Below are 21,743 nucleotides of genomic sequence, written 5' to 3' on the forward strand. Positions count from 1 at the left end.
CAAGATTTGGCACCCTGGGTAGTCGCCCGATCCTGCTTGTGTGATGTATGGAAATGTTGTTATTCTTGTTTACATTTATCAGTGGAGCAGGGGGATGGGGAAGTTTTTACTAAATATTTTGCAAATCGACAATAATATTGAATATTGTAGATAGGAATTTCTATGTTTATAGTGATTTTATCAGGTTATCGAATGTTGAATTATCTATACCCAATAACATCGCTCCTTTCGTGATACTGAAAATTCGCCGCGGTATTTCAAATTTGTGAAAAATAATATTTTACATGAAACAAAACTCTTCCATAGCCTCATTTTCAGTAAAAGGTGTTCATAACTTGGGTTATCAATACATTTAGCATCGTTATGGATGCAAAAAAGGGAGCGAGTATTTGAGAGGAGTGATAGAACACTTCTTCCGGACGTGATGCTGAAGTGCACACCCATAAAGTCAGACCACCAGCCGCCACTGTTCTTATCTGCCCTCTCTTGTCAGTTGTGATTAATCTGGGTACATTGTTTGCAATGTTAAAGCATGACATGTATACAATGGAACCTCGATTGTGCATTTTTTAAGGGACCAGGTTGAACAAAAAATTATATAAAATGTAAAATCAAGGAAAATTTTATAACAATTTTCTTTGATGGGACCATCACAATTGAAAGTATAATATGGGGAAATGTATAATCCGGGAACATAAGATCGGATTCCAGTGTACTATTTTAACATCAGAGAAAAAAAAAGTAGATGCTCTATGTAAAAAAAAAAATCACCAATTTCTTTAAGTGAGAATAGGTAGCTAATGTTGTTGCATATGTATGTGATTTTGTGTGTAAATACAGTGTACTTACCTAAACACATTTTCCAATTACTGGTAGTTGTGAGAGGAATTGGTTTTGACTTGCACTATAGGACTATGCACAAAATACAGCAATTTTTAGTGAGGGTCACTGCATGTTCATTATTTTCGTTTATCTTGTAGAACATTAGTTTTTTTATTAGTTTACTTTAATAATGCATGCTTGTTAATTTGAAGTTTGCATAATTCAAACATTTCTCGTGGTCCCTCGGAGTTTGAATTAACCCTATCTGGACGAGCGATGGGCTTAGCCAGTCGTACAATTACTTTCCAAAAAGAAGTGTGACTGGCATAGCCTTCGTTCACTATAAAATGAAATTGTGAATGAGCAACTGGTTATGATTGCACTGCATCTGTTGTTCACGTGTGTTGTAACCACCTCTTTCAAATTTCAACAGCTGGCTGTCATGTTTTCTTCATTGCTAAATTTTACTTGTCAAATTAAATTGCACTTTCGTTTATACTCTTAAGAACACCATTTACATCCATATTGTGAAAATTTCATATGATGGTTCTTCAGATTTTGCAGATAGGAGTGATTTTGATTCTAATAGAAAGTTTTTACATTATTTTCATGAATTAATTTTGTTTCCTATTCAAAATAGGTGTTCAGTAGGCTAAACAATGTAAAATTATTTTTTTTTACTTTTGAATTTTTTTTTACAGAAAAAAGAAATTGTAAATGTGAGAACAATTTACATAAAATGTAACACTATAAATCTGTAGAAAGAGGAAGTGTAGATTTTAGAAAAAAAATGTTTTTTTCTATTTTCTATGATATTTAAAAAAAACACTAAAAATCTGTTTCCTGACAAAAACTCCAGAAAGGGTTAAAAAGAGCCAACTGTATCCCTCTTCCGAATGAAACCAGTTTTCAACACAAAGAAGGTTTCTTGCATATTTGTAGTGAGTTAAAAATGCAATTGTACATTAAGATCATCAGCATTTCATTTTTTCATAATGTAAACAGAACAATAGACAATCAATGTTTACAGATCAAGTGAAGCATCAACTCATATTAAAGTCTCTCTGTACAGAAATTACAACAAAAATGCTTTATGAAACATAAAATTAGTCCACTGTATGGTGACCATACTCAATTGACAATTTTCATGACAGAAAGTAATAATAGTCATATGAAAGTACATGATACACAATGTCAGCACAGAACGGGAACTCATTTACACATTTACATTATTTTCTGGAGAAGTCACAGAAAACATTTGCACATAAAATTAAATACACAAAAAACAAAGTTTGATCTGCATCTTTGAAGATTTCACTTATAAAAGTCACATACACTGGGGTAACAATTCTATCTTTTACATCACTTACACTCAAATGTTTACACAAATGTACATCACATCCACACAAACACTACTGCTTAATGAAGCCAGTTCACAGTCGTCTGTACACGTTGTCTAAAAAAATACACCACAGCTACGAAGTATCAGCATTAACGCCGTTCTTTTGGTCCAATTTGTTGCTGTTGGATTTAACCATGTATATAAAAAACGTAAGGGCCTCCTTCTCAACAACTGGTATAGTTTTGAAGTGTTTCATTAAGGTCTGAAAAAAAAAATAATTCAAAAGTTAAAATGTAGCATGAGGCTATGGGTGCATAATAGGGTTAAGTGAAATTTTTTTCATTCACCTATACCTCTTAACTCTTTCGCTATGGGATTTTGGCACGCTTATACAGCTTTTGCTGGGTAGTTTTTTGTGGAAATTTTCAGAATTGGATAAATTTGTAAAAAAGTATTCTAAAGTACTGATATGGATTCTACCACTATTCTTTGAACAAAGCGCCAAAGGAGCATGTGTTCTCCTGAAACGTCAATGGTGGTAATAACCATAGATTACAAGAGAAATAATTTAAAGATCTTTTTTTGTTTTGTCTTATTTATTTTACATCATTAGGCAAATAAATAAATGTATATACTTATTTTTACTAACATTTTTGTATTCTTAGTAATATTTGTAAATACATGTTGAATAAATGCACCACTTCTGTGTTTGTCTCAAATAATATGTATATCTTTAGAAAAAAAAGAATGAGTTTTTTAATAGTAATATAATAATGAAAGAAATATAGCACACTTCTGTATGAAATAGGTCATAATTAGTTTCTTTCCATGTCCAGCACTGTATACTTGCACAAACGTAAATGGTCGTGGTGGGTCCACAATGTTTTCTGCCGACACGTGAACGCAAACCGAATATCACCTGTGGGACTGTGGGGGGAGGAAGGCGATAAGAAGCTACTGCGAGTATGACCCACTTACCTCGAACCCTAACGGATTGATACAGAAACCAAAGTTAGGTGTGGGTCATGATGACCCACGCGACCGCTTACAAGTTAAAGAAATCCACATTAAACTCTTCCACCCGAGATCATTACTGTCCACTGTACTTTTAATTTTATTTTTGTTATTTAAACATCATTTTTCTGCAACTTTTGGCTAATCGTGACGATGAGGGTGAATGATTATATGATGAAGGGACACTCACAAAGAACACCCATGTCTCGGCTGAGATTCAAACCCATAGCATGCTGTGCTAGTCACTGCCATGTAGGTCGGATTTGTGCTATCTTCCTACATTAACTTTATAAGCAGAATATAATTCAGTGATTTAAGACAACAGCTCTATTCAGCGACTTACGACAACAGCTCTACTTACATCTGCCAACTGAGCTTTGTTAAGTCCCGGTCGTGTTGCCACCTTATAATGCCTCTTGTAACGCCGAAGAGTATTCACTTGCAGTTGGAACAAATCCACTTCAGGAAGATCAGTATCGGTCTCATTGGAATCGTCCTCTGAATCCTTGCGTCTCCGTTTCGTACGTGCAGATTGGATGACACTTTTATGGTAGTCGCATATGTAAATATGGAGTGCCTGAAAAAAATGTACACACAATTTAAATAGTTAATTTAATGCCTATAAAACTTTTAAAAATAACCTATTACTTCAAATAAAATTCACTCAACAGAATTTTGCAGATTTGGAAATTTCAGTTTAGAATGGTAGTCGACAGAACCATGAAATTAACTCAATAGAACTTTGCCGGCCTCTGTGGCAGAGTGGTTAGCACAGCATCTTACGATTCCAGAGGTCCTGGATTTGAATCCCAGCCTGAGCATGAGTTTTTGCGAGTGTCCCTTCCTCAACTTCGTCATATCATCATCTCAATTAGCCAAAAATGGCAGAAAAGCAATGCTAAATACCAAAAATCTAATTAACATTGCATTTCCCAATTACCACTTGCTAGTGATGTGATGAAGCTCAAAATTTACAGAGTCCAGTGTACTCGCTTACAATTGTATCGTCAATTCAGACATGTGAGTATTTAGAAGAACGTCAATCTCAAGCTGGTTATAAGGTGAAAAAGTAGGTAGGAACTGGCACTCATGGGCTGTATTTCTCTCCGAGCCCCTGGCGTCATAGCACATTGTGGAGGTCAGTAAACGAAAGTAACTATACCTAAGGTTTCCAACATGGAAATCATACCTATTACAACACATAATGGTAGAGATCTTTGTCCATCTACAATGTAGTACATAGAAACAAAAGTAGAAGGGACTGTGTAAATCTTGGGGGGGGGGGGGGTATTGGAACATGAGCTGTTATTAAGTAGGGCTCAGAAGTTGAGGACCTAAAAAATGTCCAAACAAATGACTTAACGACCTTAAAATTCTTTAAAAATAATTTTTGTTCTCAAAATGAAAGCTTACTTTTTTAATAAATTACAAAAGAGTAGTTGAATAATTCGATAAAACCTGTTGTTTGGTGGTTTAAACTACTGAAGCAAAGGGATAAAAACAATTAAGTGCTAATGTAGTTAGTTATCTTTATTTTTACTTCAGGGTTACATTAAAATACACTGCAAGTGTTTCTGTAAAAATCATTCATCTTCTTTCAGAGTGGACTTTCCATGACACAGTAGTCGACCAGTGTTTTGCGTACATCAGATTATATATTCTTTAAATATTGTGACTAATTTTACTTTAAAACCAAAGATTAAAGTGATAATACAGGCTGCCAAGGGAACCTCAAAGTAGGCTTCACACAAAGTATTTTAAGTTTGCTGGAGGAAAAATAAATTTACCACAATAAATTATTTAATGCATTGCCAAACATTTCAGTTAAAATAATGGCAAACTTGCTAAAGAGACCATATCAGGAAGTTTAAATATGTAAGTTCAGTGCCCGGTTCGCTCAAGCATCACTAAAATCTTAGCAGCCTGTTAAACTTTTAATGTTCGCTCAAGCAATATGATAGGCCCGATAACTAATGACATGTTAGAGGCGTTTTGCTTTGATTCCTTGTTATTCTCATACTTTGATACGAGAAATCCAACGTTTTGATTGGTTGTGCCGTGGACAGTAGACTGTGCGTAAGTGCATTTTTCCGAAACATTTGTTCTGAGCATGTTTTGTATGAAATCCCAGGAACAGCAATAAATAAAGTAATGTTAGTTAGGTATATACGTCCGCACACCAAAAATGTTAAGTATTATTAACAGTTACATTGTAATTTTGGAAGTTAGATTTAAATGCGTGCCTGCCGACTGACAATACAAGATCATAAATATATAAATAAAAACTACTGTTCTAGGTTAGGGTAATCTGTTTGAAGTTTGATAAATTTAATTATATTGAAATGGCATTTCAAAAGAGGCCTAAAGGTGGAAATGAACGTGTGTTTGCTATAACAATTTTCCTCAACAAAAGAGAACATTTCACAAAATGTACACCATGCATAACTTAACTTGGTGTGCCACGGCAATTAAATAATATGTAAATATTGCAAGTCACTTCTGTTGGCATTGATGTGAATGTGACACTGCAAACAAGAAATCGACAGTTTCCAAATAATCACTGATGAAATAGAAGGCACGTATAATGTTTACAGTATGCTTTCAGTTCATGCATATGTACAAGGGACGTTTCTAAATGGTTGTGTGTTGTTTTGTACAAATATTTTTTTAAAGAAAAAATATATATACAATGCGATATTTTATTTTTGATTTATCATAAATGGTAAAAAGAAGGACAAGTACACTGTTAGACAGTACCCTTACCACTTGTACGAACATACTGTACAAGGAATAATTTCTGAATGGATGTTAGTGTGCTTTACAAACAAATATGCATACTTTTACAATGTCCATGCACGAAACTACAATACCTGAAACTGCTTAGGATTAAGCTCAATATCTTAATGAAACATATATGTGTAGTACGGTTCTTTACATTATGTGATGAAATTGTAGTCATTCAGAAAATGTACCTTGTACATGGAACGGTTGATTAATATGATATTTTTATATTATATTTGATCCTGTATAAGATTTACCATAACTGGTGAAAGAAAACAAAAAACAAATGCACTCTTAGACAATATCATTACCACTTATACGTAGAGTACAAGGAATAATTTCTGAATGGATGGTAGTGTGTTTTAGGTCACTGCACAGTGTGAAAATGTTACAATGTCCATGCACGAAACTATATACCAGAAACTGCTTAGGACCTCAAGCTTTTTTTCTTAATGAAACAACATACATATGTATAGTAATCTATATTATGTGATGAAATTGTAGTCGTTCATAAATGCACCTTGTACATGTAACTGTTAATTATTTGTTTCAATTTTTAAGTGCTCTTTCAATTTGTTACGAATAAGATTTAATTTCCATTTGCACCGTTATTAGTCAGCCCACTTTCAGTATGCTGCATAATAATTGTTTTGATTTTGTGATTATATTAAGACTCACATTATACTAGGTAAATAACATATTTTATTGTACACTTCTGTTCACAGAAAGTGGCACACTTGTTTGAGTTGAAGTCCAGCTTCGGGTCTCGCAGTACACCGGAAATAAGTGTTCGGAAACCAGCAGTGTTGCTTACTATCAAACATTTTAACCACATGCACGGAATTTTGTGTCTCTCAGACTCAAAGAAAAGGGCTAACGGAAAGACTGCCTGCAGCGTACATATTAATTAACTGGACTGTCCACGTCTACATTGAAAGTAATGTAAATGCGAAAAATTTGTGTTGGAATGCGAGATGGGAAAGAAAAAAGCATGGTCCAAATTGTAAAGTCAAGACGTGCGCAGATTGTACATGTTATTATTATAAACAAACAGAATTAATCAGTAACTACAATTATTTACCTAAACATCACTCATATGGCACTTAGAATAGAGCTGTAAAATATTTGTTTTGGATGATTAGCTGTTTGAGTTACTTCATAGTGGACGAGTAAGTGTTTGGATCAAGCCTCTCTTCTAAATCTGTAATTTTGTAAACGTCAAGGAATATAATTTGATCCGGTTGCAGGAGTTATTACTAAGAATTAAAAATACTACTTTCAACTAAAATTGCTTTCTAGTAGTGTTTGTATAAAAAGAAAGTGTACCATTTTGGTATGGGGAAAACACCTTTCACTCGTTCATTTTGTCTTGTTTGACATTGGTACTTACCTATTATGTATTGCGAAACATTCTTTAAGGTGTGATTTTGCTTTCCTCACGAAAATAATTTCAATTTTTCACATTACGAGTATTTATTGCTCTTCCTCTTTTCGCTTTCGTAAGGCACAATATGGCGGGCACAGCTTGGCACGTCGTGGATCATCAGTGTGTATGCAGTGTTTCCAACCTTCTTAACCGAAAAATCCACGGAAGGCTACGTTAGGTTCAGCAAACATAGTTAAAACTAAAAACCAAAACATTCATGCATAGCTCCAAAAACTATTGATGAATAGCTCCATGAACAATTTCCGGCAAGGTTAGGTTCGGTTAGGCAAGCATAGTTAAAATTTTGTTCGTAAAACAATGTGATACAGCTTTCAAAAAGAAAAGTCACCTTCACTTCTTGCAAAACGACATGGTTGGAAACACTGACAGGGGGTTAAGTCATCAAACGTATGGAACATCCGGTCCACGTAGAGAAAAGAATGGCAATTGTGCATCAGAGATATATTTCTCTTCGAAAATACATGAATTCCTGGTCCAATAGATTCAACGATGAAAGAAAATGCCTCCACGAACTTTGAAAATGCCACAGAAACTCATTTCCGTAAGTAGTTTCTCCTGTAAAACTTTTCTTTCTCTCTTCCTTTCTCTTTCGTTAAAAAAAAAGGACTCTCTCTCTCTCTCTCAAGGATATAAACGAAAAGGAGCAGGAAAAGAGAAGAAAATGAGAAAGATGAGAGAGAATCGAAAATTCAAGAAATGCGTTGTCCCTATATCAAACTGTTACCAAGGAAAGCACTATATTCGGCGATTATATAGTTCATAAACATGATGGAAAGTTTGCCCATCTCTTTTTTATCTAGGAATATGGATTATTTGATTTTTATGTTGTTGGAAAATTATTAATTTAATTTATTTTTGTTTGGACAGTTAATTTTGTAGTTCTCCAGCTTCATCGTGAGCTAAATTAGAAATTGATAAATTTCGTGACATAAGAGAGACTTTTGTATCTTGTGTTGTAAATTAGTCCCCTTGTAATAGAGTGGCTCTGGGTTCAATAGCAGGTGGCAGGCACACAGTGGTTCAGATCTCACTTGCAATTGTAAGTTCCATCGCGAGACTTCTGATAAGTTTAGAAAAAAAATCACTTTCCCACGTGCCCCTGTAAAAATCAAGAAATATTTTAAATAAATGTGTATATATAATTTTACCTTCTCTATGTAACCTCTAAAAGTGCAGAAATATAGGTTTCCCGTTAGCACCATATTTTTTTTTTTCATCTGAATGTTTGCTATTGAATTGAACCTTGGGGGTTTTCAAAATTACATATTATACATCGATGGTCAAAATAAACTGAAATATCAAAATATACTTTCGAATATAATGTGAATGGAAACAACATATTTGTCCCTTTCATCTCCCTATACTGCAATGGTTGTATTGAGATTAATATTAGATTAAAGTCCGGATTCAGCTGTCTCGCTCAAATTGCACCTCGAAAGCAGAAGTTTAATATAAGAATAATAATTCAAACAGCTAAAAATCCAAAACACATATTTTACAGCTCTATTCTAAGTGCCATATGAGTGATGTTTAGGTAATTCTGTTTATTTATAATAATAACATCTACAATCTGCGCACGTCTTGACTTTACAATTTGGACCATGCTTTTTTCTTTCCCATCTGAAAATTACTCTTAAGGTGCGAGCATTCATCGAGTGGGTCTCTTGTAAATATCTATCTATCTATAAAACGAGGAGGGAGACATCTTAAAATACATCTGCTGATGTTCCTCACAACTTACTTATTTAATTTCAGTGGTTTTCTTCTTGAGAATATTAACGGTGTGTTTTATCACACAACAATTTTCAATTTTAGCACTTGTTGTAAATATCGAGGCTTAGCAGCAACTAAAAAATCTCAATTTCAAGTAGTCTCTAGTAACAGTCACGTTCTCTGAACGAGTAATAGTCTCAATACAAATTTTCTTACTGGCATGCAAATAATAACAAAGTCTCAGGCTGCAATTGGTGTGACGAGAATAACATATATTATGTAGCACACATTTGGTGAGAAAAAATATTTTGGAGACACGGGGACAGGGATTCGAACCTAGGATTTCAGCTTAAAGCTGGCCTTTAACCAAAATGGCCACAAGCCAGGGTGAAGAAACCAAGCTATTTGAGTAATTTCTCCGAAAGAATGCATATTTTCCTGTCCAGCTTGAAACTTTTGATGTCGCTTCTCTCTAATTACATTAATTTGAAAGCAATATGCTTCATCAGATAGTCTTTATATGCTGTGCACATTGCTGACAGAATACAAGTCAAGCTTGTGCATGAAAATGAAGGAAAACGTTGCGAAGGTGAGTGTTTCCAACCCTAAATGATAATCGTGTTCTAGCTTCCATCAACATAGTGGATTCTGCTGTAACGAGGAATCTTATTAAGCAACGGCACATATATTACATTATTTTTAAACTATTTATTTCAAAGAGAAGAGTTAATTCAACCGGTAGTGATTTTACGAGTCACAATTCTATTTTTTTTTTGGCTCCATTATGAAACCAACGTGCACGTGTAAAAAAGGAAAGCCCGACAATTTTCATTTTACAAAAATTCCATGTACTGTTAAAAGTTAAATGAGACAACCATTGACTTATTGTTAATAGCCTGGATGACTGATGTGTGTGTGTTTGTGGGGGAGGGGCACCTCCTCTCATGTACCTCCCTGGCTGACAAACTCTTCTTGCTTCGGATTTCTATATTTTTCCCATAACATATTCAGTGCCGACTTTGCGATTATGTTAGCCAAAGTGGATGGGGAAGGTGTTTATATATTCTTCAAGCCTTTTCCCGGGCTAGGATAAAACTTTTTCCGAAAGAAAAAAAATTATTTAGTGTTGCTTTTCTTCCTTTTTCGGATACTCGCTACGATGGAGGGGAGCTCAAAAAGAACACCCAAGCTCAGGCCAAATTCGAACCCGGGGTGTTCGCATTCTAACGCATTGTGATAACCACTTCTTCACAAACGTCAAAAATGAGTTTTTTTTAAATAAATTTTTCACAATTTTTTCGCATTTACATTACTTTCAATGTAGACTTGGACAGTCCAGTTAATTAATATTTACGCTGCAATCTTTCCGTTAGCCCTTTTCTTTGAGTCAGAGACACAAAATTCCATGCATGTGGTTAAAATGTTTGATAGTAAGCAACACTGCTGGTTTCCGAACACTTACTTCGGCTGTACTGCCAGACCCGAAGCTAGACTTCAACTCAAACGTGTGTGCCAATTTCTGTGAACAGAAGTGTACAGTACTTAAGTACAGCTACGAAGTAAATAAGTAACTAGGTTAGGCAGGTTTTCTTTATTTCTGTACTTGGTTAGGTTAGGCAGGTCAGGTTTGGTGCTTTTAGCATTTGTCTCCAAGTTACTACATCTGTCGCTAGCCGCTTGTGGTTGCACACACTGTGATTCAGAATATAGAATGATGAACATTTGTATCGAGCACTCTCTTCACTGCAAAATCAATTTTTTCCATTACGTTAATTGGAGTAGGTGGATAATAATTAAAAAAGTTTGAAAGAACAATTCCCTACTACTTTGAAAGATTGCGGGCTACATTGTGTAATGTCACAGATTTATTTTACATTAAATGAGAGTAGAGAACATGTATTGCCTATTTCTAGGACAGTTGCATCATTTTAATTTTATCTCCTATGTTTTCTGACATTTTTCAGTTAAAAAAACCAAGATAAAATTGGAATGGTCAGACACAAACATAAACACAAAAAACTACAACTTTCTCCAGTTTATTGTGACCCACTGGAAAACTGCATCGATGACGACACCAAATATTTTGGTGAATAACTTTAACTTATCCAAATTGAAATATGCAAAAGGAGGTTACATTATTTTAAAAAGTCATGCGATATTTTGTGTTTATGGTTACAGTGCATTGAAGGTGGAAGTCCAATATGCATTTTAAAAAAATCAAGTTCATATAATATAATTATAAGCATATATTTTTGGCTCAACAGGCAAAATTAATGAAATTTGAATAAGGTGTGATGATAACGATGCCATTATTGAAACCTTAAAAAGTACATTGATACAATATTTCTCATTTAACTTACATGTGATTTCTGATTTGCAGCACAAATTTATAATATGAAATAAGAAATGGGAAAATAATTTTTGCTTCAGAAAGAAATCGAACTAGTGTACATCTTGCGATGATATGCAAATAATTGTAACGACCGCCATGTTAGGCAGATTCAAGTTTTATATTGGCATTTATCTTATTCGTATACTTTCAAGTTAAGAACTTGGATTAAATTATTTATACTTAATTGTTTTTATAATTCATGTATATATTTAAGTTTTATCTTACGTTTTAATATTATTCGCGTATTTTTGCAACATTCAGAATTTATAGGCTAATAATTATCCCAAATAATATATGCAACATTTTCAATGTTTTTCAAGCACAAGTTAAATACATTTCTTCTTAATATCGATTTTTGTTCAACAATGTACAAGATTGAAGCAATTTGTCTTCGTTATAAACTAAATCTTTATTTAATCACTTTTTTTATGTGCAAGGGTAAATATGATTTATTTGATAATATCAGTTTAGTTATTTCTATATAGTTTAATATTGTAATATTATAGCAAAGTATTTGTCCCTCGTTTTCAATAAAATATCGTATATCTATTGGCTGTTTATGTTAGGAGTGGGGGAACCACGCTTCGTGTTCTTGGCGATGTAAAAACTTCCAAGTTGGCATTTTTAACTGTTGCCAACCACAATCAAAGCTTACTATCGCTAATTAACATTGATGTGTTGTATAAATTACCAGTTTTTCTTGTGTTATTTTATGTTATGAGTTTGTATTGTAAGTTAGAACAATCTGTTATGCTGCGCCTCGCGCTTGAGGTAGCAGTTGAGGTCTTGCTATTAACTGTGAAGGCGGTGCGTGGACTCTCGTGTTAAATAAATTGCTTATCACTGCCTGCGAGCGTGCATGACCCAACAAATTATAACTTTTAACTTGTGCGAATCAGTATGTACGCGCACGATTCGTGATTAAAGATTTTGGACATTTTAATTATAAAGTATTTGGAATTTTATTTACTGTCACGTGTCGAAATTCGGTGGTTACCTTCCTGGAGGAAGGGCGGATCGTCTTAATCCTGATCCCTGGGTGAGAACTGGTGCTCCCAGCTGACCAGCCGGAGCAAGGAGCGGTGTGTTGCCAATTCGCAACTCCATACCCTGGAGTTACTTACGAGTGGTGGCACGTTGCGTTGCATTGCATTTTGTGTAGCCGCAACGTGGGGCATTGCATTGTTTTTGTGGTGCCGCAACGTGGAGCATTGCATAATGTGTTCACCTTTCAACACAACAGCTGGCACATGCAATGCCGACATCTTATTTCCGACAACACAATGCACTGTTAAGCATTTTAATGAAGCAAAAGAGTGTGTCTTTAGATTTAACGACGACATCAGAGGTTTGTTGATTTAACGCTTTTTTAAAATTGAACACGCGTTGGGCAAACTGGGCACAGGAAGTTTAAATATGTAAGTTATGCTAGCAGATGCATTTAAAATTCACGAAACAACAAGGGAGGAGAAAACAGAAGCTTCAAATATGAAGAAAAATGCAATGAAAACGAAAAAAAAAAACGAAAAAAGCTGATAAATGCAAAACAAAAATAATGTTTTCTGGTTTTAACTGAAGTGAAACTTACTGATATCAGGTTTACCACTGTTTTCAATATGATTTTTCATCAGCTTCCAAGCCCTAGTTATAAGTAGTTTTGATACATTTTCAGCAAAACTATTATTTGCCATATTGTTCAATTGCATATAAATCCTTAGTCTCGCCTATCAACTGAATGAACAAATATTGGTATGACTTGAGATGACCGGACCCCTCTCCGATTTTCTTCATATTTGACATACTCACTAATTGAGGCCTCCTAATCACGAATCTGAAGTTAAAATTTGTAGGTCACGTCTAGAAATTGTGAACCATTGACACTAGCCTCACGAACCATTGGCGCATGGTTAGGTTAGGCAAACATAGTTAAAACATAGTTAACCCTGTGGCCGAGTGGTTAGCACATCGTGCTGCGACGCCAAGGGTCCCGGGTTCGAATCCCGGTCGGGCTTGGTTGTTTGTGAATGTCCATTCATCAATTTCATCCTTTCATCACTCATCCCCATCTTCGCAAATTAGCCAAGAGGCACAAAACGCGAAGTAAAATAAACTAAATCAATAAACAACAATAAACAATTAAAATTTGGTGTCCATGTAGTATCAGGATCTAGAAATTGGAAATAATTGCGAACCATTGGCGCTAGCCCCACAAACCATTGGTGCGTGGTTAGGTTAGTTCGGTTAGGGTAGGCAAACATAGTTAAAATTTGGTGTCATGGTAGTATCAGGAATATATATATTTGGTTGTGAAACAAAAATTTTTACGAAAATCGACAGTTTTCATTCCGGAAACTAACGCCTTATTTTCGCTTATTTTGCAATTTCTAGACGTTTCTGACAAATTTTAACTTTAGATTCGTGATTAGGAAGCCTCAAATAGTGAGTATGCCAAATATGAAGAAAATCGGAGAGGGGTCCGGTCATCTCAAGTCGTTCCCAAATATTTTAGAACAGTGGTTCCCATTCCCAAACTGCACCCTCAGTGTTTCAACATTTTTCCACTGTAGCCAAGACAGAATGTAGGCCTATCCAACACTTGCAAATGCTCAGATAGTATGGTTAAGTTCCTTGTCTTAAGTTAAAAAATAAACACATATTTCAAATTCAAAAATATTTTGTGTAAAAAGTGTAGACTAACAAGTAAGTGTTATTTCAGTGAAAATATTTTAAAACATTCCACGGCAGCCCAGGGTACTGCCACGCACACTTTGGGAACCAATGTTTTAGAATGCACTAACGTAGAAGGAATTCAGCAGAACTTACAGAGTTATCAAGCTGAAGTTTCAACCTCCTCTGCGTCACAGTCTTCTGTATTCTCTTGCTGTAAGATGCATTTCCTGCCGGCCGCAAGCATCTCTCACCGTCGTCAATAAGACAACAAATTTGGTCCGGTGGGCCTCGTGAATCCTCCTCCCCAGTACTGAACCCATTCATATTTTACAGTGGTCAGAAGACAGTAATCCACTTTAAAAATCAAAACAATCTGCAAAAAACATAATAATAATAATAATACAAAGCTGGTGAGTTTTGGAATGGAAGGTTTCAAAGTGGAAAGTTGCCATTTGGCGATTATTATGAGCCCAAGTTCAGTTTGTGTACAGTTTGGCCAAGAAAAGAATGCCCCTGTGGTGGTGTGGATGAATTTTCAACCATAAACAAGTGGAGAGTGTGGACAATGCAACCAGCTGCTTCTATTTTTCCATGTTCCTATATTGTGCGGCACCGTCAAAAGGCATGGGAGAAGGGTAAACAAAAGAGAAAACAAATGTCTGTGCACTTTAGTTAGAGAGTTTGCTGGGGACATTATCATCTTGGTTAAGTTCCAATATCACGATACACATGCATTTTGTACAGGAGTCAAATTCTATGCATGTCATTGTGAGGAAGGTTTCTGATAACTTACCACATTTTCTGGTCAAGACAATTTTCCATCCATTCTGAGGTACCTTAGGTGCCTTCACATTACAACACTTTCCTGCATGATTTAATTTCTACCTTTGTTACATAACTTTTCTACCCCTTGTGTTAATTGTTACAATGAAGATGTATAAAGAAATTTGTGATGTGGCAAACACAATGATATATCCATGCCTAACCAGGGTTTTAACCATGCACCTTTGTCTTCGTAGTGCAACACACTGACCACACAACAGGTGGCATTACTGCATATCCATATGTTTTCCATGTGAAAAACATAGTTTTGAAATGTTTATGGAAGTATACTTGAAGTTTGAAGAAATTTGTGTTTTAAATACGCAGAGGCATAAATTTGTGAGCAATTTTGTTGAGAATGAGCAAATGTATGTAGTTGTAAGTCACTGCTGTCTGAAGTGTTTGAAAAACATGAAGGATAAAATAAACTGTGGAAATATAAATACAATCAACTCTAACCTACTCAAAGCATAAAAGCAGCAACACTAAGCATGTAAGAGCATAATATTAATGCTGAGAAACATGACCTACCTAACCTATTCACGTAAGCATATGGGAGCATGATGGAAAATCACTCTGCCCAATAAACCAGAAAATCTGTTTAGCACGTGTTTTAATTCAGAGAACTAGGTTCATGTAGAAAACGAATGTGTATCATGATGATACTGGTATTATACAATCGGAACTTGGCCCATGAAAAATTGTACAAAGTCAAAATCTTATTACCAATACAATCTTGTATTACCTGCATGGATTTGTCAATTTCAAAACTCACCCAGTTGTGGTGATCTATAATTCGTCTCAGTTGAAATAATGTATTGAATTCCCCTCACACACATTTCTAGTGCTTGCGAGTAAGAACTAAATACATAATCTTAAAAGTTCATAACAGAAATACATCTTGTGTAAAGGAACATCGCACACAATAAATTTTGAAGAACAGACAACAAATGGAATGTAATTTGGATAGGAAAACACATGATTTAACACAAGACCCTAAGATAAATAAAAATAGCAAAAAAATGAATGAATAGCCACGAGTTACTAATTAGTGTCAACACCCACCCACAAAAGGTTAAACAAGAGAAGTAAAGTAGATAAGCAGATAATCTTTTCTTTCTTTTCACTTTTGGCAAATAATAACAAAGAAGATGGATGGTGATTATACGAAATTGAAGGTGTATCTTATGCTCACAAAGTAACACCCACTCCCAACATTAAATTGAAATTAAAACAAAGTAACTCGTGGTATGTTTTCATTCAACATTTCAACCACATAAGCATTGATCTTCAGCAAGCAGCAAAAAATTCTTCACACAAAAATACAGGGTTAAAATGTTCAAGTTATAAAGGTGTTGTTCTTCTCTTGCAGGTCTCTGTAACCAAAGCCTGTTCTTTGACCACAAAAATTAATAATTTCATCGGTGATATGTTCTTCCTAAATTTACTTTTTCCTTTTGATCTGTAATTTAATCATTTTTGAGGTACACAGCTACCTGGCATCCTCAGAAATTTTGATTCCACTTTAACTGATAATTTTGAAGAATTTCTTCCACCATTGTTTCTATAAGTTATGAAGGTAGAAAGGACAAAATGGGGCACAATGTGCCATGATTCCAATCATTTCCAATGATGCTGACACATAGTATCCAAGTTCTATCCTTTTTATTTCGAAAACATTTCAACCATGTAATTTTACCTGAATAAGTTTCAGCTGCTTCCTGAAGAAGACTGTTTGCTTGAAACGTTGAATGAAAAACACACCATATTAAGGTATGTCGTATTAATGTAATTTATTTACTATCAGGTGTACTGAGCAATGATGATGTAAATAATAAAACATTGAATTATGCAACTACTAATGAGTTTGTCAACGTTCAATATGGAAGCTAGCCTACATACAATAATAATTAAAGCACAAGTCACAAGGGATTAAAAACAATTAGGTGAAAATTACGAAAGTAAAATTGCCAACATAATATGAAACACATGAACCTCTTAGCACAGTCATTAAACATTATCCATAGTTCTATCAATCTGTTCGAAACACCCCTGCACTACTGTATACTTACAGTGATGGACAAAAGTAATCATACAGTGGAACTGAAAGGAAGAAAGGACGAATTGCAGCAGATAGGAAAACAATAAGGAAGTCAAAACTGTTAATGCTTGACCATGTATGCACCAAACGATATATTGACAACAAAAATAAATATCAGATGCTGCTTGTAGAAAAATAAAATACAATACTTTCTCAATACCCGCTTCATTGGCTGGACAAAAGTATTCATACACCAACCTAAAAGTTCACTTTGAAGAAAAGAAAGAAACAAATACCATGTCGTCATAATTTAGTATGCATTCCTCTGTTATGGAGAATAGCTGTCAGTCTCTTTTGCATAGAATGAACAAGAGGTGTGGTTATTTCAGATGTAATATTGTGCCGCTCATGCAAAATGATCTCTTTCAGTCTATTCTTGCTTGTTATGTCATGTTTTCGGAGTCTGGTTTCCAAATGGCTCCAAAGATGTTCAATGGTGTTAAGGTTGGGGGACTGAGGTGGAGTTTTGAGTGTGTGGGGAGTATTATATAACAACCAAAGGCGGACAATCTCAGCTGTATGTTTAGGGTCGTTGTCCTGCTGGAAGTGAAAATCATTCCCAAGACCCAAATGATTGATACTCTGCTGCAAATTGTTCTTCAGAATATCCAAATAGACCAGTCTATCCATAGTTCCCTCAATAAAGACGAGTTCTCTAACACCTGAGGCTGACATACAGCCCCAGACCATAACGCCACCACCTCCATGTTTAACTGTGGCCAGGAGATTTCGAGGCTCAAGCTCAGTATTGGGCTTTCTCCACACCAAAATTCTACCATCACTATGGATAATATTGAATATACTCTCGTCCGTAAACAACACTTTATCCCAGAAGTCCAAACTTTTACTCACATACTCCTTTGCAAATGTTAATCTGGCCTTCTTGTTCTTCTTACTGGTGTATGGCTTCCTTCTAGGTACCCTAGCTCTGTACCCTGCTCGGTTGAAAAGCCTTCTAATACTTCTTGAGGACACTTGTTTTCCGAGGTGTTCGTGAACATGTGCAGACACTGCTGATGATGTTAATTTTGGGTTTTTCTTGATCATTCTCAACAGTCCTTGTTTCTCTCTCGAAGTAAGTTTCTGAGGATGCCCAACCCTTTCCCTATTTATCAGCACTTTTGTGTCTTTATATCGTTTGATGACACTTTGCACAGTCGCACGACTTCTCCCAACTATGTCTGCGATTTCAGAATATGATTTCTTATTGTGGTATAATGATATTATAATTCTCCTCTCTTCGATCGTGGTTTCCTTCCCTTTGAGGCCCATTTGACTTCCTGCAGCACGCCAACACCAAACCAACCACTTCCTTACACAGGTGCAAGTGCAGTAAACAAATATCTGGCACTGAATGCTGGAAACGGTTGTTTCACGAACTTTTTTGGGGGTTTATAACCTGGCGTATGAATACTTATGACCATCCAGAAAGCAGTTTATCTAAGGATTACCCACATTTATCGTGACAATTTCAATTGCATGCACACAATTGCTTTGCGTTTCTATTCTTGCCATTCCAATGGAGCATATGTGCTACAGACTTGACTTGCCTTTACGGTCATCTTTGTATAATAACATGTTTCATTCAGACAATGCCTTTGTATGAATACTTTTGTCCATCACTGTACATATAAAGTCGAAAAATTTTATCATCATGTTTCTGTGCTTACAAACTCATTTGGCAAGAGATGCAAAAATGAACATGTACAAGTATTATTTTGGTAACACTTTACTATACCGGAGACGGATTTCTTCAAATTTACAGGATAAAGTACTTACGCAAATCATTTTCTGTAGCGTTGTTGATGTTCGGGAATGTAGTTTTGATACATTTTAATGTGAATGCATGTGGTTTTCTACGAAAATCTATTTCCGACGCGCTATTGCTGCTGCCGCCATTTGCTTTCTGCACGAGAGCACAATACGCTCTCGTATTGTCCGTATATGCTAAATTGAACGAAAGAAGTGCTAATGGAACCTAACCTAACAGGCCTAACCTAACCTAGTAGGCATACCTCGTCCCCGTGATGGTTCGTGGGGCTATCGTGAATTTTTGTGCTAACGACAATGGTTTTTGGGGCTACCCGTGGATGGTTTGTTGGAAATAAGGAACAACAGTAAGTACTCGTTAATGTAAGACATAGATATTATTTTCGTTAGAAATTCATTATTTCACCTAAAGAAATGTTGCACAATGCAGAATAGTACGTTAGCAATGTAAAAAATTGCGAAATAAATCATTGATAGGTGTCTCCAGTATAGTAAAGTAGTACCAGCTAGTCTACATACAATAATAATTAATAATAATAATTTTTATTGTAGAAACATGTGAGAACATCACATGTATTACAATCGTCAGAAATATACATATAAAGTATCTATAGATCTTACAAAAAAAAACATCCAAAAAGCATTTTAGAAACGTAACACCACTTACATAAATTTAGTTGTTAACATTATTGTTTTACAATCATAACTATTTTACCTAATACAATTAATTTCAAAGAATTCTTCTACCCTATATATACAGTTATTGGTTAATATTTTTTGTACTTTTCTTTTGAATTCTAAAAAGGGCAGTTGCCTTAAAGACAGAGGGAGAGCATCGTGAACCTTAACTGACATGTAGTAGAAGGCTTTATGTTTCTTCTTGTAATTACATCTAAACAATCCTTATTTCTGGTTTGATAGGCATGTGAACACCCTAACTCCGCATAAATGTGAATGTTCTCTTTTATATAGAGTAGGCATTGGAATACAAAGATAGCAGGAGCTGTCATAATACCTAGTCTAACAAAACTTAACTTACAGTGGCCACGGCTTGGAAGACCACACATTAATCTCACACATATTAAAGCAGAAGTCACAAGGGATTAAAAACAATTAGGTGAAAATTACGAAAGTAAAATTGCCAACATAATATGAAACACATGAAACTCTTAGCACAGTCATTAAACATTATCCATAGTTCTATCAATCTGTTCGAAACACCCCTGCACTACGGTATACTTACATATAAAGTCGAAAAATTTTATCATCATGTTTCTGTGCTTACAAACTCATTTGGCAAGACATGCAGAAATGAACATGTGCAAGCATTATTTCAAAATGATAATAAGGAAAAGACAATTGCATGTGTTGGTCACACGTTATAAAATGACAATGCAATAAACATATTTTGGTAACAGTTTCATAGATCGGAGACACATTAAAATCGCATATTTTGTGTTTAGCATGATTCGTACTTACCAATTGTGTCTTGCGGAACATAATTCGAGGTGCCATTATGCTTTTTACATGAGAACGAGCGCAATTTTTCAGTTTTTTTTTATTCCTTTTTCGCTTCCAGAACACACAATATGGCGGGCATATCTTGACTCACGTTGTGCGTATGCAGTGTTTCAAAACCTTCTTCACCGAAAAATACCTGCTATCTTGTTCGTCACCTGTGGAAATTATACATTATGCACGGGTATCTGACGGATAGCCCCATGAACAATTATGCATGGTAGCTGACCGATAGCCCCACGAACCATTTCCGATAAGGTTAGGTTAGGTTTGGTTAAAAAGCATAGTAAAAAAAAAAAAAAGAAGAAGGTTGAAACACTGACAGGGGCTTACGTCATAAAACGTATGCAGCATCCGGTTGTCGTAGGGCAAGCAAATGAAAGCAATGGCAATTGTGCGTCGGTAAGATATTTCTCTTTAAAAATACATCATATCCCGGTCAAATATATTCCACGATGAAAGAAAATACCTCGCCGAACATTGTAAACCTTGGAGAAACGAATTTCCGTAAGTAGTTTCTTGTGTAAAATTGAAGAAATGTGTCTCCGAACTATGAAACTGTTACCCATATTTTTACATACAAGGGTAGGAAGTGTTAGTGTTTCAAGCAGATTTTTGCTCAACATGTCAGCACTTGCTCTCATTTATTGGGAATGCCATATAAACATTACGGTAATAAGAAGCATACAAAGACAATATATATAATTATATATATAAAATACGCGGGCACCCCTAAGTTGACACCCAGGCATAGGAAAATTCCAATAACTATCGGTATAATAAGAATTTGCAAACAAATAATCGCGCTGCAGTAATGCAAAGATTGAAGAAAATACGTAGTATGGTAAAGCTTTTAAACATCCCAATGAATACTAATCTCGTGGAAAAACAGCTGAGCCTTCTTTTTAAAGGCACGCTAAGCACTAATCGTCATGAAAAAAAATGATCATGTTGGCACAAACGATAACTGTAATTAAAATGGCTCACCTAATATAAATCTAAAAGCTCACTCCTAAAATAGATGGAACACTACATCTCCCTACAGATTTTCACACATGCAGTTGTCACGTCCCACTTCCAGAAAGCTGGCTCCTCAAAATTACATGGCGAATGTTGTTGTCAGATGTTGAGGTCAATACGTGAGTATGTGATTGGGTTATTTCAAAATAGCCGGACAGAAACCCCGCCTTTAATTTTCGCTTCTGTGAATCTCTACTTTATAATAAATTTGAGCAAATGACAGGAAAAATAATTATTTGTAGCAGCAGAATATATCTTCTAATACAGATGTATATTAGTTATTTCGTTCAAGTACAAACTTTTCATTTTAATTACGAATAAAATATCTCTC

General features: G+C 35.2%; 1 protein-coding gene across 1 annotated transcript; it reads right to left on the reverse strand.

Moving 5' to 3' along the window:
• Positions 1 to 1,787: 1,787 nt before the first annotated feature.
• Positions 1,788 to 21,549, reverse strand: Sap30 (SIN3-associated polypeptide 30). Its single transcript, XM_083130346.1, has 4 exons — positions 21,380 to 21,549; positions 14,335 to 14,554; positions 3,540 to 3,755; positions 1,788 to 2,426 (listed from the first exon to the last, which is right to left on the reverse strand). The coding sequence occupies exons 2-4, from the start codon at positions 14,503 to 14,505 to the stop codon at positions 2,298 to 2,300; spliced, it is 516 nt and encodes a 171-aa protein (XP_082986472.1). The 5' UTR covers positions 14,506 to 14,554; positions 21,380 to 21,549; the 3' UTR covers positions 1,788 to 2,297.
• Positions 21,550 to 21,743: the final 194 nt, after the last annotated feature.

Source organism: Lepisma saccharinum, chromosome 10 (genome assembly GCF_977018435.1).
Source record: "Lepisma saccharinum chromosome 10, izLepSacc3.1, whole genome shotgun sequence".
Classification (NCBI taxonomy): Eukaryota; Metazoa; Arthropoda; class Insecta; order Zygentoma; family Lepismatidae; genus Lepisma; species Lepisma saccharinum.